Source organism: Oncorhynchus nerka, linkage group LG6, assembly GCF_034236695.1.
Source record: "Oncorhynchus nerka isolate Pitt River linkage group LG6, Oner_Uvic_2.0, whole genome shotgun sequence".
NCBI classification, from domain to species: domain Eukaryota; kingdom Metazoa; phylum Chordata; class Actinopteri; order Salmoniformes; family Salmonidae; genus Oncorhynchus; species Oncorhynchus nerka.
The window spans coordinates 92,477,799-92,492,937 of record NC_088401.1 but is presented as its reverse complement, the minus strand read 5'-3'; the positions used below and the strand labels follow the sequence as shown (position 1 = coordinate 92,492,937).

At 46.2% G+C, this 15,139-nt stretch overlaps 1 protein-coding gene across 2 annotated transcripts in view; it reads left to right on the top strand.

The window, feature by feature from the left end:
• The first annotated feature begins 3,296 nt into the window (after positions 1-3,296).
• LOC115125371 (highly divergent homeobox-like) overlaps positions 3,297-15,139 on the top strand; it is a 53,390-nt gene continuing 41,547 nt past the window's right edge. Inside the window, exons 1-2 of one of the 2 annotated variants that reach the window (XM_065020020.1) lie at positions 3,297-3,425; positions 7,996-8,477. In XM_065020020.1, the coding sequence (XP_064876092.1) occupies positions 8,409-8,477 (69 nt within the window). In that variant the 5' untranslated portion in view covers positions 3,297-3,425; positions 7,996-8,408. The remainder of the gene's footprint in view (positions 3,426-7,995; positions 8,478-15,139) is intronic. The other variant, XM_065020019.1, reaches the window with a different exon arrangement.

Sequence of the window (15,139 nt, the reverse complement as noted above, 5' to 3'; positions counted from 1 at the left end):
AACACTACTACCTGTATTTACTGGTGATTAACACTACTACCTGTATTTACTGGTGATTAACACTACTACCTGTATTTACTGGTGATTAACACCACTTACTGGTGATTAACACTACTACCTGTATTTACTGGTGATTAACACTACTACCTGTATTTACCACTAGTACCTGTATTTACTGGTGATTAACACTACTACCTGTATTTACTGGTGATTAACACCACTAGTACCTGTATTTACTGGTGATTAACACTACTACCTGTATTTACCACTAGTACCTGTATTTACTGGTGATTAACACCACTACCTGTATTTACTGGTGATTAACACCACTATTTACTGGTGATTAACACTACTACCTGTATTTACTGATGATTAACACTACTACCTGTATTTACTGGTGATTAACACCACTACCTGTATTTACTGGTGATTAACACTACTACCTGTATTTACTGGTGATTAACACCACTACCTGTATTTACTGGTGATTAACACCACTACCTGTATTTACTGGTTATTAACACCAATACCTGTATTTACTGGTGATTAACACTACTACCTGTATTTACTGGTGATTAACACCACTACCTGTATTTACTGATGATTAAGGTGTACACGGGATGTTTTTGCAGCAGTCTCAGTTTGATGTTTGTCTCATTTTGTAAATTCTTAGTTGGATGAGTGGACCCCAGACCTCTCAACCATAGAGGCCAATGGGTTATATACCTGATTTGCTTATTTTTTGCCAGATCCTAATTGTGATGTGAAATGTTATGTTTCTTTCGACGTCGTAGAAGGCTCTTCTTGCCTTGAATCTCAGATCAGTCACATCTTTGTGGAAGTGAAATGGCGTTGATGTTTAGCTATAACTAAACTATAGCTAGTTTAGCTATTTGTGTGTGCTCTATGGCAACAGTGTCGAGGTGGAATTTGTATATATGGTCCTGGCAACTGGACCTCTTTTGGAACACCATTATTTTTTTGTCTTATTGACAGAATCTGTGCAGAAGATGTAGGTTCTACTGTAGGCCCTCCTTGGTTGGGGACATAAGCACAATATCACCTGTTAAGTAGTGTTGATGTTTAGGTATAGTTTTGTTTGTGCTCTAGGGCAACAGTGTTGAGGTGGAATTTGTATTTATGGTCGTGGTAACTATACTGAACAAAAATATAAATGTTATGTGCAACAATTTCAACGCATATACCAAGTTACAGTTCATACAAGGAATTCATTAAATTGAAATAAATTGATTAGGCCCTAATCTATAGATTGCACATGACTGGGCAGGGTCACAGCCAATCAGGGCTTTATTATAGCCAGAAATACTCCTCAGTTTAATCAGCAGTCTCCGAGTGACTGGTCTCAGACGATCCCGCAGGTGAAGATGCCAGATGTGGAGGTCCTCGGCTGGCGTGGTTACACGTGGTTTTTGGTGGACATTCCTGCAGTCAGCATGCCAATTGTACGCTCCTTCAAAACTTGAGACATTTGTGGTATTGTGTTGACAAAACTGCACTTTTCTTTTGTTTTTATTTAACCTTTTTTTAAACTAGGCAAGTCAGCTAAGGACAAATTCTTATTTACAATGAAGGCCTACATTTGTGACCGACCACCTGGAATCGATTTCCACGCGTATAAACCCAGGATCGTTACACTACTCCCTCCTTTCAAAGTGCGCGTCCTCGCGCTAGCTTGCGACTCTACGTCTTACAGGAACGCGCTCACCGGCCAAGCACACGCAATGTCGTGGATGCAAGGTCCGATCACATCTGACACCAATGTAATGAAACAGCAGGGAGCAGGTCTCGAACCCTCGACCTTCGAGCCCGAGGTCCGGCACGCTATCGACTGTGCCGCAAAAGCATACTCGTGCGGCAGGGTCGATATCCGCGCTTATAAACCCGTTTATTATACACAGTCTCGTTGGCCTAACTTTATATCCTATGTTGTTCTTCACATTACAGTCTGGTAAATGCACACTATATTTTTTTGTCACATGCACAGGATACAGAAGGTGTAAATGGCACAGTGAGATGTTTTCTTGCATAGTGGAGTCTTGTTTAGACATGTAGCTAGCTAAACAATGAACCATCATCCCAACTCATAACGTTACTACCATGCATGAATCTGCAGCTAACTAAATTTAACCAACCAGTATCAATGTCGGCTAGCTAGCTAACATTAGGCTATAACTAGCAATGCAAATTGCTTTCTGAGATACTAATAATATTAATACACAGATCATACACGTAATGTTAGTTAGCGATGCCAGCCAGTTAACTTTAGCTAGCTAGCTAATAGTATGCTTTAACTTGCAATGAAAATGACTTTGACAAAATTAGAAACATACAATATCTGAAAATGTTGCTAGCTAGACTCTCTTACCCGTACACATGGATTAACGCTTTTCCCTCTCTGTCACAGATGCTATGGTTGCCCTTTGTTTGAAGATGTAATCCAGAGACAGGTGTTCTCTTTTCGACTCCCTCTGCATAATATTTGCAATCAAACGGCAGAATTTTCTCCATCTCCTTAGCCATCATACTTCCACCGGGCATTCCACTGATTTCAAAACTCTGTCAACTTCTTTGTTGCAGTTCCTAGTGATATCTTTCAAAAAAGCTGCGTTAGAAAGGATTACCTACACATATTGAGCAGCTCATGTTATAGACAGAAGCGTGCTACATGGCAGACCAATCCGAACTGATCTCTCAGCATGTCCAGCCCATCTATTATCTCAGCCAATCATGGCTAACGGAAAGGTTCCCCGACTTTTTCCGTGGCTAACCCAACTAGGCTGGTAATTTAACAATTGTATTCATATTTAAAGATGGCATATATGTTTCTTATTTGGGCACATGAAAGTTCACAAGTTCCAGAAGGCATTTCTGCCAAAAACAAAAACACATTTTGATTAAAATGTATGTTTACTTTCAAATGCCTCTCCTGTGAAGTAGTAACGTGCGACATACGCCTAGTTTCCTGAAACAAGTCACATTTTAGAGGGGCCTTTTATTGTCCCCAGCACAAGGTGCACCAGTGTCATGCGCATGCTATTTAATCTGGCAAGTGGATGGATTATTTTGGCAAATGGGGATTTGTTCACTAACAGGGATGTAAACAAGTTTGTAACATTTATTTTTTGAGGATTACGTTTTTTGTGCATTTACATGTTGCGTTTATATTTTTGTTCAGTATAAAGGTTTTCTCTCTCTCTCCTCCCCACAAAGTCACCGCTGGGCGGGACATCACTGGGTTGAATGTAACAGCCCTGATTTCATGATCTAATTGGCTTCTGTCTGCGAATACGTCACGATCATGATTAGAATTGATGATCGGATGTTTAGATTTCATTGTCTGGCTCGGGGACTGCTGAAGAAATCTGCTGAATTAGAGCGGTCGTTTGATTTGACGACAAAAACAGGTACATGCCAAACTGATTTTCACACTTTCACTGTGACAGATTTCGACGAGTTTGGACAGGAGAAATCAGAGATTTAAAGGAAAAGTTTATTCGGCTCCAGTGGTCTGGTTATGGCAGACATGGCCTGTCTTTCTAGTATGACGTGCCCTAGGCGTTATTGTTGTGTTGCTTTCAGCGGGTTGTTGACTGTCTGTAAACTAGCTGTCGGAAAGTTGGATCATTCCGCTTCCTGTGTGGGAATCCTATTTCTGCCCCTCTCTCTGCCCTTGTGGCGGAATGAGTGGATGTGCGTTTTCTACATCAATTCGCTTTTCAATGTTTTTTCATTCAGGGACCATGCGCACTGAGCTTGCCAGAGAGCTGAAACGGGAGGGGGAGGATGGAAAGCTGTTGGTGTTAGAAGAGACTGGCAAGCAGCAGAATCATCAAACTATTGCTTTTCAACGAGTCTAGAATATTTTCTCTAACTCTTTTGGACTTTTTAGCTAGCTAACTAGTAACTATATATTTTTAGGACGCTGACACTTTGCTAGTATTAGCTTGTGTTGATTGAGGTGGGCTAACTATAGCTAGCTATCGAGCAAGTTGCGTTATTGCAACCTCCAAGTTATAACGCGTTACATTAGTTGCATGGCTCCACATAGTCGATACGCTGAGTTGGTGGTAGTAACGTTAGCAAGACATCCTTCACATCTCACACGCTACCAAGGAAGGACTGAACAGGTCCACTAGCTAAGTTAGCTCTGATCCAGGTCGCACTCAACTAGCTAAATTAGCTCTGATCCAGGTCCAACTCATCAGTTAGCTGTGATCCAGGTCCCACTCAGCTAGCTAGCTCTGATCCAGGTCCCACTCAGCTAGCTAAGTTAGCTCTGATCCAGGACCCACTCAGCTAGCTACGTTAGCTCTGATCCAGGTCCCACTAGACTAGCTAAGTTAGCTCTGATCCAGGTCCCACTAGACTAGCTAAGTTAGCTCTGATCCAGGTCCCACTCATCTAGTTAGCTCTGATCCAGGTCCCACTCGACTAGTTAGCTCTGATCCAGGTCCCACTCAACTAGCTAAGTTAGCTCTGATCCAGGTCCCACTCAACTAGCTAAATTAGCTCTGATCCAGGTCCCACTCATCAGTTAGCTCTGATCCAGGTCCCACTCAGCTAGCTAGCTGAGCTCTGATCCAGGTCCCACTCATCAGCTAGCTCTGATCCAGGTCCCACTCAGCTAGCTAGCTCTGATCCAGGTCCCACTCAGCTAGCTAAGTTAGCTCTGATCCAGGTCCCACTCAGCTAGCTACGTTAGCTCTGATCCAGGTCCCACTCAACTAACTAAATCTGATCCAGGTCCCACTCAACTAGTTAGCTCAGATCCAGGTCCCACTCAGCTAGCTACGTTAGCTCTGATCCAGGTCCCACTCAGCTAGCTACGTTAGCTCTGATCCAGGTCCCACTCAGCTAGCTACGTTAGCTCTGATTCAGGTCCCATTCAGCTAGCTACGTTAGCTCTGATCCAGGTCCCACTCAGCTAGCTACGTTAGCTCTGATCCAGGTCCCACTCAGCGAGCTAAGTTAGCTTTGATCCAGGTCCCACTCAACTAGCTAGCTCTGATCCAGCTCCCACTCATCTAGCTAGCTCTGATCAAGGTCCCACTCATCAGCTAGCTCTGATCCAGGTCCCACTCAACTAGCTAGCTCTGATGCAGGTCGCACTCAACTAGCTAAGTTAGCTCTGATCCAGGTCCCACTCAGCTAACTAGCTCTGATCCAGGTCCCACTCAGCTAGATAAGTTAGCTCTGATCCAGGTCCCACTCAGCGAGCTAAGTTAGCTTTGATCCAGGTCCCACCCAACTAGCTAGCTCTCATCCAGCTCCCACTCAGCTAGCTAGCTCTGATCCAGGTCACACTCATCAGCTAGCTCTGATCCAGGTCCCACTCAACTAGCTAAATTAGCTCTGATCCAGGTCCCACTCAGCTAGCTACGTTAGCTCTGATCCAGGTCCCACTCAGCGAGCTAAGTTAGCTTTGATCCAGGTCCCACTCAACTAGCTAGCTCTGATCCAGCTCCCACTCATCTAGCTAGCTCTGATCCAGGTCACACTCATCAGCTAGCTCTGATCCAGGTCCCACTCAACTAGCTAAATTAGCTCTGATCCAGGTCCCACTCAGCTAGCTACGTTAGCTCTGATCCAGGTCCCACTCAGCGAGCTAAGTTAGCTTTGATCCAGGTCCCACTCAACTAGCTAGCTCTGATCCAGCTCCCACTCATCTAGCTAGCTCTGATCCAGGTCGCACTCAACTAGCTAAGTTAGCTCTGATCCAGGTCCCACTCAGCTAACTAGCTCTGATCCAGGTCCCACTCAGCGAGCTAAGTTAGCTCTGATCCAGGTCGCACTCAACTAGCTAAGTTAGCTCTGATCCAGGTCCCACTCAGCTAACTAGCTCTGATCCAGGTCCCACTCAGCTAGCTAAGTTAGCTCTGATCCAGGTCCCACTCAGCGAGCTTTGATTCAGGTCCCACTCAACTAGCTAGCTCTGATCCAGCTCCCATTCAGCTAGCTAGCTCTGATCCAGGTCCCACTCAGCTAGCTAGCTCTGATCCAGGTCCCACTCATCAGCTAGCTCTGATCCAGGTCCCACTCAGCTAGCTAAGTTAGCTCTGATCCAGGTCCCACTCAACTAGTTAACTCTGATCCAGGTCCCACTCAGCTGGCTACGTTAGCTCTGATCCAGATCCCACTCAACTAGCTAAGTTAGCTCTGATCCAGATCCCACTCAACTAGCTAAGTTAGCTCTGATCCAGGTCCCACTCAGCTAGCTACGTTAGCTCTGATCCAGGTCCCACTCAGCTAGCTACGTTAGCTCTGATCCAGGTCCCACTCAACTAGCTAGCTCTGATCCAGGTCCCACTCAACTAGCTAGCTCTGATCCAGGTCCCACTCAACTAGCTAGCTCTGATGCAGGTCGCACTCAACTAGCTAAGTTAGCTCTGATCCAGGTCCCACTCAGCGAGCTAAGTTAGCTTTGATCCAGGTCCCACCCAACTAGCTAGCTCTGATCCAGCTCCCACTCAGCTAGCTAGCTCTGATCCAGGTCCCACTCAACTAGCTAGCTCTGATCCAGGTCCCACTCAACTAGCTAGCTCTGATCCAGGTCCCACTCAACTAGCTAGCTCTGATCCAGGTCCCACTCAACTAGCTAGCTCTGATCCAGGTCCCACTCAGCTAGCTAGCTCTGATTCAGGTCTACTTTACTTCTATAGTTTTATAATCTGAGTGTATGAAATGTCCACAGGTGTGTTTACCTGTCCAATTTCATTTCATGTGATGGTCAAGTGACAACCCTCTTCCAGTCTATTAAAACCATAGTGATCACTAGTGCCTAAAAGCCTGTTTTAACATGGGCAGTGCCATTGAGGACTCTCACCACTTTGAAGTAGTCAACTGGGTGGGACTTCCTGTGGGTTAAGGAAGGATCACATAATTCCATCCAGGTCATTGGGAGGGATCAGCCAATGAATTATACTATCTTGTGAGCAAACATTCCATAACTGGAGGTGACAGTAAATTACCAACCTTGTCTTTATACCTGTTCAGACAACACCCTCTCAGTTTGATTACCAACTCATAGAAGTAGTAGAAGCAAAAAATGTACCTCTTCAAAATGGAGATGGCCTCAATGGTGCTGCCCATGCCCACACATACATTTTTTATTTATCCATTATTTTACCAGGTAAGTTGACTGAGAACACATTCTCATTAACCTGGGAAATAGTTACGGGGGATGAATGAGCCAATTGTGAACTGGGAATTATTAGGGGACCGTGATGGTTTGAGGGCCAGTTTGGGAATTTAGCCAGGACACTGGGGTTAACACCCCTACTCTTACAATAAGTGCCATGGGATCTTTAATGACCTCAGAGAGTCAAGACACCTGTTTAACGTCCCATCTGAAAGACAGCACCCTACACAGGGCAATGTCCCCAATCACTGCCCTGGGGCATTGGGAAGGAGTGCCTCCTACTGGCCCTCCAACACCACTTCCAGCAGCATCTGGTCTCCCATCCAGGGACTGACCAGGACCAACTGCTTAGCTTCAGAAGCAAGCCAGCAGTGGTATGCAGGGTGGTATGCTGCTGACCAGGACCAACTCTGCTTAGCTTCAGAAGCAAGCCAGCAGTGGTATGCAGGGTGGTATGCTGCTGAACAGGACCAACTCTGCTTAGCTTCAGAAGCAAGCCAGCAGTGGTATGCAGGGTGGTATGCTGCTGACCAGGACCAACTCTGCTTAGCTTCAGAAGCAAGCCAGCAGTGGTATGCAGGGTGGTATGCTGCTGACCAGGACCAACTCTGCTTAGCTTCAGAAGCAAGCCAGCAGAGGTATGCTGCTGGCAGTCTATCATTCTCTATGATTAAAACACACCACCATAGAATAAGTGTGATGTTATAAAAATGATATGACAACTATAAATATAAACATATAAAGCAGTCTATTATGGAAAAGCTGAAATGAGATGTTCTGGTTCATAATGTTTCCATTGATTCCACTCTAACTGATGACACTCTCGTGTCTTGTAGAACCTCCGGGAGACAAAGACACCGCACCCTGCAGCCCAGAAGACTACGCTAGCATGACCAGCCAGACCACCACAACCCCCGGACAGATGGACAGATAGGCCTACGGCCAGGCAGCAGATACTATCTGGCCCTGCTGCCTAGACCACACCCCGGCCTGGCCCTGCTGCCTAGACCTGGCCCTGCTGCCTAGACCTGGCCCTGCTTCCTAGACCACACCCCGGCCTGGCCCGGCTGCCTCGACCTCACCCCGGCCTGGTCCTGCTTCCTAGACCTGGTCCTGCTTCCTAGACCTGGTCCTGCTTCCTAGACCTGGTCCTGCTACCTAGACCTGGCCCTGCTTCCTAGACCACACCCCGGCCTGGCCCGGCTGCCTCGACCTCACCCCGGCCTGGACCTGCTCGTGGTTCTGCTGTATGGCTGATCTGCCCCCCTGCAGTAGCAGCAGTATGGAGGAATGGCAGGAGAAACGAGGCCTGCAGACGGTAAGTAGAGAAACCACCACCTGGACTATGGGCCTTTATATTCTAATGTACCTATTACATACACAAAGTGTGCACAAAACATTAGGAACACCTGCTCTTTCTATAACATAGCTTTCACCTGGATTCACCTGGTCTATGATCTTTTATTGATGTCACCTGTTAAATCCACTTCAATCAGTGTAGATGAAGGGGGAGGAGACATGTAGATGAAGGGGGAGGAGACATGTAGATGAAGGGGAGGAGACATGTAGGTGAAGGGGAGGGGACATGTAGATGAAGGGGAGGGGACATGTAGATGAAGGGGAGGGGACATGTAGATGAAGGGGAGGGGACATGTAGATGAAGGGGGAGGAGACATGTAGATGAAGGGGAGGAGACGGGTTAAAGAAGGAATTTCAAGCCTTTGAGAATTGAGACGGATTGTGTATGTGCCATTCAGAGGGTGAATGGGAAGATGAAAGTGCCTTTGAACAGGATATGGTAGTAGGTGCCAAGCGCACCGGTTTGTGTCAAGAACTGCAACGCTGCTCGATTTTTCACACTCAACAGTTTCCCGTGTGTATCAAGAATGGTCCACCACCCAAAGGACATCCAGCCAACTTGACAACTGTGGGAAGCATTGGAGTCAACATGGGCCAGCATCCCTGTGGAACGCTTTCGATACCTTGTAGAGTCCATGCCCAGATGAATTGAGGCTGTTCTGAGGGCAAATGGGGGTGTAACTCAATATTAGGACGGTGTTCTTAATGTTATGTGCACACAGTGTACAGTGTATGGCTCTCACCAGGTGTTCTTAATGTTATGTGCACACAGTGTACAGTGTATTGGTCTCACCAGGTGTTCTTAATGTTATGTGCACACAGTGTACAGTGTATTGGTCTCACCAGGTGTTCTTAATGTTATGTGCACACAGTGTACAGTGTATGGCTCTCACCAGGTGTTCTTAATGTTATGTGCACACAGTGTACAGTGTATTGGTCTCACCAGGTGTTCTTAATGTTATGTGCACACAGTGTACAGTGTATGGCTCTCACCAGGTGTTCTTAATGTTATGTGCACACAGTGTACAGTGTATGGCTCTCACCAGGTGTGTGAATGAGTGCTGTTAACTAACTAACAAAGTCCTGTTGGAACATTGGATGGTCTATTTTCATGGTGACAGTGATAACCTCTGACCCCTGGTCTCTTATCAGAGCCATCCGATTGGACAATCTCAGGTCTAAATCACGATTCTGTCAGCTCCCGTTCACACCATTGTGATCTTCTGAGGGGATGAAACTCAATATAAAACTAAAGTACAAAAACGGTGTTCCATGTCTGAAATGTCTCAAGGCTTAAAAATCCGTCTTTAACCTTCTCTTCCCCTACACTGATTGAAGTGGATTTAACAAGTGACATCAATAAGGAATCGTAGACTGACCAGGTAAAAGCTATGTCGATGTTTTGTCCACTGTGTATATACAGTGGGGCAAAAAAGTATTTAGTCAGCCACCAATTGTGCAAGTTCTCCCACTTAAAAAGATGAGAGAGGCCTGTAATTTTCATCATAGGTACACTTCAACTATGACAGACAAAATGAGAACATCACATTGTAGGATTTTTAATGAATTTATTTGCAAATTATGGTGGAAAATAAGTATTTGGTCACCTACAAACAAGCAAGATTTCTGGCTCTCACAGACCTGTAACTTCTTCTTTAAGAGGCTCCTCTGTCTTCCACTCGTTACCTGTATTAATGGCACCCGTTTGAACTTGTTATCAGTATAAAATACACCTGTCCACAACCTCAAACAGTCACACTCCAAACTCCACTATGGCCAAGACCAAAGAGCTGTCAAAGGACACTTGAAACAACATTTCTGGTGAGAGGAACCAGGCTATGTGGGGTGGCCAGTCCTCTTCTGGCTGTGCCGGGTGGAGATTATAACAGAACATGGCCAGGATGTTCATAAATGACCAGCATGGTCGAATAATAAGGCAGAACAGTTGAAACTGGAGCAGCAGCACGGTCAGGTGGACTGGGGACAGCAAGGAGTCATCATGTCAGGTAGTCCTGGGGCATGGTCCTAGGGCTCAGGTCCTCTGAGAGAGAGAAAGAAAGAGATAATTAGAGAGAGCATATGTGGGGTGGCCAGTCCTCTTCTGGCTGTGCCGGGTGGAGATTATAACAGAACATGGCCAAGATGTTCAAATGTTCATAAATGACCAGCATGGTCGAATAATAATAAGGCAGAACAGTTGAAACTGGAGCAGCAGCACGGTCAGGTGGACTGGGGATAGCAAGGAGTCATCATGTCAGGTAGTCCTGGGGCATGGTCCTAGGGCTCATGTCCTCCGAGAGAGAGAAAGAAAGACAGAAGGAGAGAATTAGGGAACGCACACTTAGATTCACACAGGACAACGAATAGGACTCCAGATATAACAAACTGACCCTAGCCCCCCGACACATAAACTACTGCAGCATAAATACTGGAGGCTGAGACAGGAGGGGTCAGGAGACACTGTGGCCCCATCCGAGGACACCCACGGACAGGGCCAAACAGGAAGGACATAACCCCACCCACTTTGCCAAAGCACAGCCCCCACACCACTAGAGGGATATCTTCAACCACCAACTTACCATCCTGAGACAAGGCTGAGTATAGCCCACAAAGATCTCCGCCATGGCACAACCCAAGGGGGGGGCGCCAACCCAGACAGGATGGCCACATCAGTGAATCAACCCACTCAGGTGACGCACCCCTTCCAGGGACGGCATGAGAGAGCCCCAGTAGGCCAGTGACTCAGCCCCTGTAATAGGGTTAGAGGCAGAGAATCCCAGTTGAAAGAGGGGAACCGGCCAGGCAGAGACAGCAAGGGAAGTTCGTTGCTCCAGAGCCTTTCCATTGACCTTCACACTCCTGGGCCAGACTACACTCAATCGTATGACCCACTGAAGAGATGAGTCTTCAGTAAAGACTTAAAGGTTGAGACCGAGTTTGCGTCTCTGATATGGGTAGGCAGGCCGTTCCATAAAAATGGAGCTCTATAGGAGAAAGCCCTGCCTCCAGCTGTTTGCCTAGAAATTCTAGGGACAATTAGGAGGCCTGCGTCTTGTGACCGTAGCGTACGTGTAGGTATGTACGGCAGGACCAAATCAGAGAGATAGGTAGGAGCAAGCCCATGTAATTCTTTGCAGGTTAGCAGTAAAACCTTAATCAGCCCTTGCTTTGACAGGAAGCCAGTGTAGAGAGGCTAGCACTGGAGTAATATGATCAAATTTGTTGGTTCTAGTCAGGATTCTAGCAGCCGTATTTAACACTAACTGAAGTTTATTTAGTGCTTTATCTGGGTAGCCGGAAAGTAGAGCATTGCAGTAGTCTAACCTAGAAGTGACAAAAGCATGGATTAATTTTTCTGCATAATTTTTGGACAGAAAGTTTCTGATTTTTGCAAAAAGCTGTCCTTGAAATAGTCTTGATATGTTCTTCAAAAGAGAGATCAGGGTCCAGAGTAACGCCGAGGTCCTTCAGCTTTATTTGAGACGACTGTACAACCATTAAGATTAATTGTCAGATTCAACAGAAGATCTCTTTGTTTCTTGGGACCTAGAACAAGCATCTCTGTTTTGTCCGAGTTTAAAAGTAAAAAGTTTGCAGCCATCCACTTCCTTATGTCTGAAACACATGCTTCTAGCAAGGGCAATTTTGGGGCTTCACCATGTTTCATTGAAATGTACAGCTGTGTGTCATCCGCATAGCAGTGAAAGTTAACATTATGTTTTCGAATAACATCCCCAAGAGGTAAAATATATATAGTGAAAACAATAGTGGTCCTAAAACGGAACCTTGAGGAACACCGAAATTTACAGTTGATTTGTCAGAGGGCAAACTATTCACAGAGAAAAACTGATATCGTTCCGACAGATAAGATCTAAACCAGGCCAGAACTTGTCCGTGTAGACCAATTTGGGTTTCCAATCTCTCCAAAATAATGTGATGATCGATGGTATCAAAAGCAGCACTAAGGTCTAGGAGCACGAGGACAGATGCAGAGCCTCGGTCCGATGCCATTAAAATGTCATTTACCACCTTCTCCACAAGTGCCGTCTCAGTGCTATGATGGGGTCTAAAACCAGACTGAAGCATTTCGTATACATTGTTTGTCTTCAGGAAGGCAGTGAGTTGCTGAGCAACAGCCTTTTCTAAAATATTTGAGAGGAATGGAAGATTCGATATAGGCCGATAGTTTTTTATATTTTCTGGGTCAAGGTTTGGCTTTTTCAAGAGAGGCTTTATTACTGCCAGTTTTAGTGAGTTTGGTACACATCCGGTGGATAGAGAGCCGTTTATTATGTTCAACATAGGAGGGCCAAGCACAGGAAGCAGCTCTTTCAGTAGTTTAGTTGGAATAGGGTCCAGTATGCAGCTTGACGGTTTAGAGGCCATGATTATTTTCATCATTGTGTCAAGAGATATAGTACTAAAACACTTGAGCGTCTCTCTTGATCCAAGGTCCTGGCAGAGTTGTACAGACTCAGGACAACTGAGCTTTGACGGAATACGCAGATTTAAAGAGGAGTCTGTAATTTGCTTTCTAACAATCATAATCTTTTCCTCAAAGAAGTTAATGAATTTATCACTGCTAAAGTGAAAGTCAGCCTCTCTTGGGGAATGCTGCTTTTTAGTTAGCTTTGCGACAGTATCAAAAAGGAATTTCGGATTGTTCTTATTTTCCTCAATTAAGTTAGAAAAATGTGCAACTGCATCTAGGGTATTGCGCAAGGTTAAATTGAGTTCCTCAGTTAGGTGGTTAACTGATTTTTGTCCTCTGGCGTCCTTGGGTAGACAGAGGGAATCTGGAAGGACATCAAGGAATCTTTGCTTTTACACCTGCATTGCTTGCTGTTTGGGGTTTTAGGCTGGGTTTCTGTACAGCACTTTGAGATATCAGCTGATGTACGAAGGGCTATATAAATACATTTGATTTGATTTGTGTTGTCTGTGAATTTATAGCACGACTTTTGATGTTCCTTGGTTGGGGTCTGAGCAGATTATTTGTTACAATTGCAAACGTAATAAAATGGTGGTCCGATAGTCCAGGATTATGAGGAAAAACATTAAGATCCACAACATTTATTCCATGAGACAAAACTAGGTCCAGCGTATGACTGTGACAGTGAGTGGGTCCAGAGACATGTAGGACATTCAACATTTACATTTAAGTCATTTAGCAGACGCTCTTATCCAGAGCGACTTACAAATTGGTGCTTTCACCTTATGACATCCAGTGGAACAGCCACTTTACAATAGTGCATCTAGGTCTTTTAAGGGGGGGTGAGAAGGATTACTTTATCCTATCCTAGGTATTCCTTAAAGAGGTGGGGTTTCAGGTGTCTCCGGAAGGTGGTGATTGACTCCGCTGTCCTGGCGTCGTGAGGGAGTTTGTTCCACCATTGGGGGGCCAGAGCAGCGAACAGTTTTAACTGGGCTGAGCGGGAACTGTACTTCCTCAGTGGTAGGGAGGCGAGCAGGTCAGAGGTGGATGAACGCAGTGCCCTTGTTTGGGTGTAGGGCCTGATCAGAGCCTGGAGGTACTGAGGTGCCGTTCCCCTCACAGCTCCGTAGGCAAGCACCATGGTCTTGTAGCGGATGCGAGCTTCAACTGGAAGCCAGTGGAGAGAGCGGAGGAGCGGGGTGACGTGAGAGAACTTGGGAAGGTTGAACACCAGACGGGCTGCAGCGTTCTGGATGAGTTGTAGGGGTTTAATGGCACAGGCAGGGAGCCCAGCCAACAGCGAGTTGCAGTAATCCAGACGGGAGATGACAAGTGCCTGGATTAGGACCTGCGCCGCTTCCTGTGTGAGGCAGGGTCGTACTCTGCGGATGTTGTAGAGCATGAACCTACAGGAACGGGCCACCGCCTTGATGTTATTTGAGAACGACAGGGTGTTGTCCAGGATCACGCCAAGGTTCTTAGCGCTCTGGGACGAGGACACAATGGAGTTGTCAACCGTGATGGCGAGATCATGGAACGGGCAGTCCTTCCCCGGGAGGAAGAGCAGCTCCGTCTTGCCGAGGTTCAGCTTGAGGTGATGATCCGTCATCCACACTGATATGTCTGCCAGACATGCAGAGATGGGATTCGCCACCTGGTCGTCAGAAGGGGGAAAGGAGAAGATTAATTGTGTGTCGTCTGCATAGCAATGATAGGAGAGACCATGTGAGGTTATGACAGAGCCAAGTGACTTGGTGTATAGCGAGAATAGGAGAGGGCCTAGAACAGAGCCCTGGGGGACACCAGTGGTGAGAGCACGTGGTGAGGAGACGGATTCTCGCCACGCCACCTGGTAGGAGCGACCTGTCAGGTAGGACGCAATCCAAGTGTGGGCCGCGCCGGAGATGCCCAACTCGGAGAGGGTGGAGAGGAGGATCTGATGGTTCACAGTATCGAAGGCAGCCGATAGGTCTAGAAGGATGAGAGCAGAGGAGAGAGAGTTAGCTTTAGCAGTGCGGAGCGCCTCCGTGATACAGAGAAGAGCAGTCTCAGTTGAATGACTAGTCTTGAAACCTGACTGATTTGGATCAAGAAGGTCATTCTGAGAGAGATAGCGGGAGAGCTGGCCAAGGACGGCACGTTCAAGAGTTTTGGAGAGAAAAGAAAGAAGGGATACTGGTCTGTAG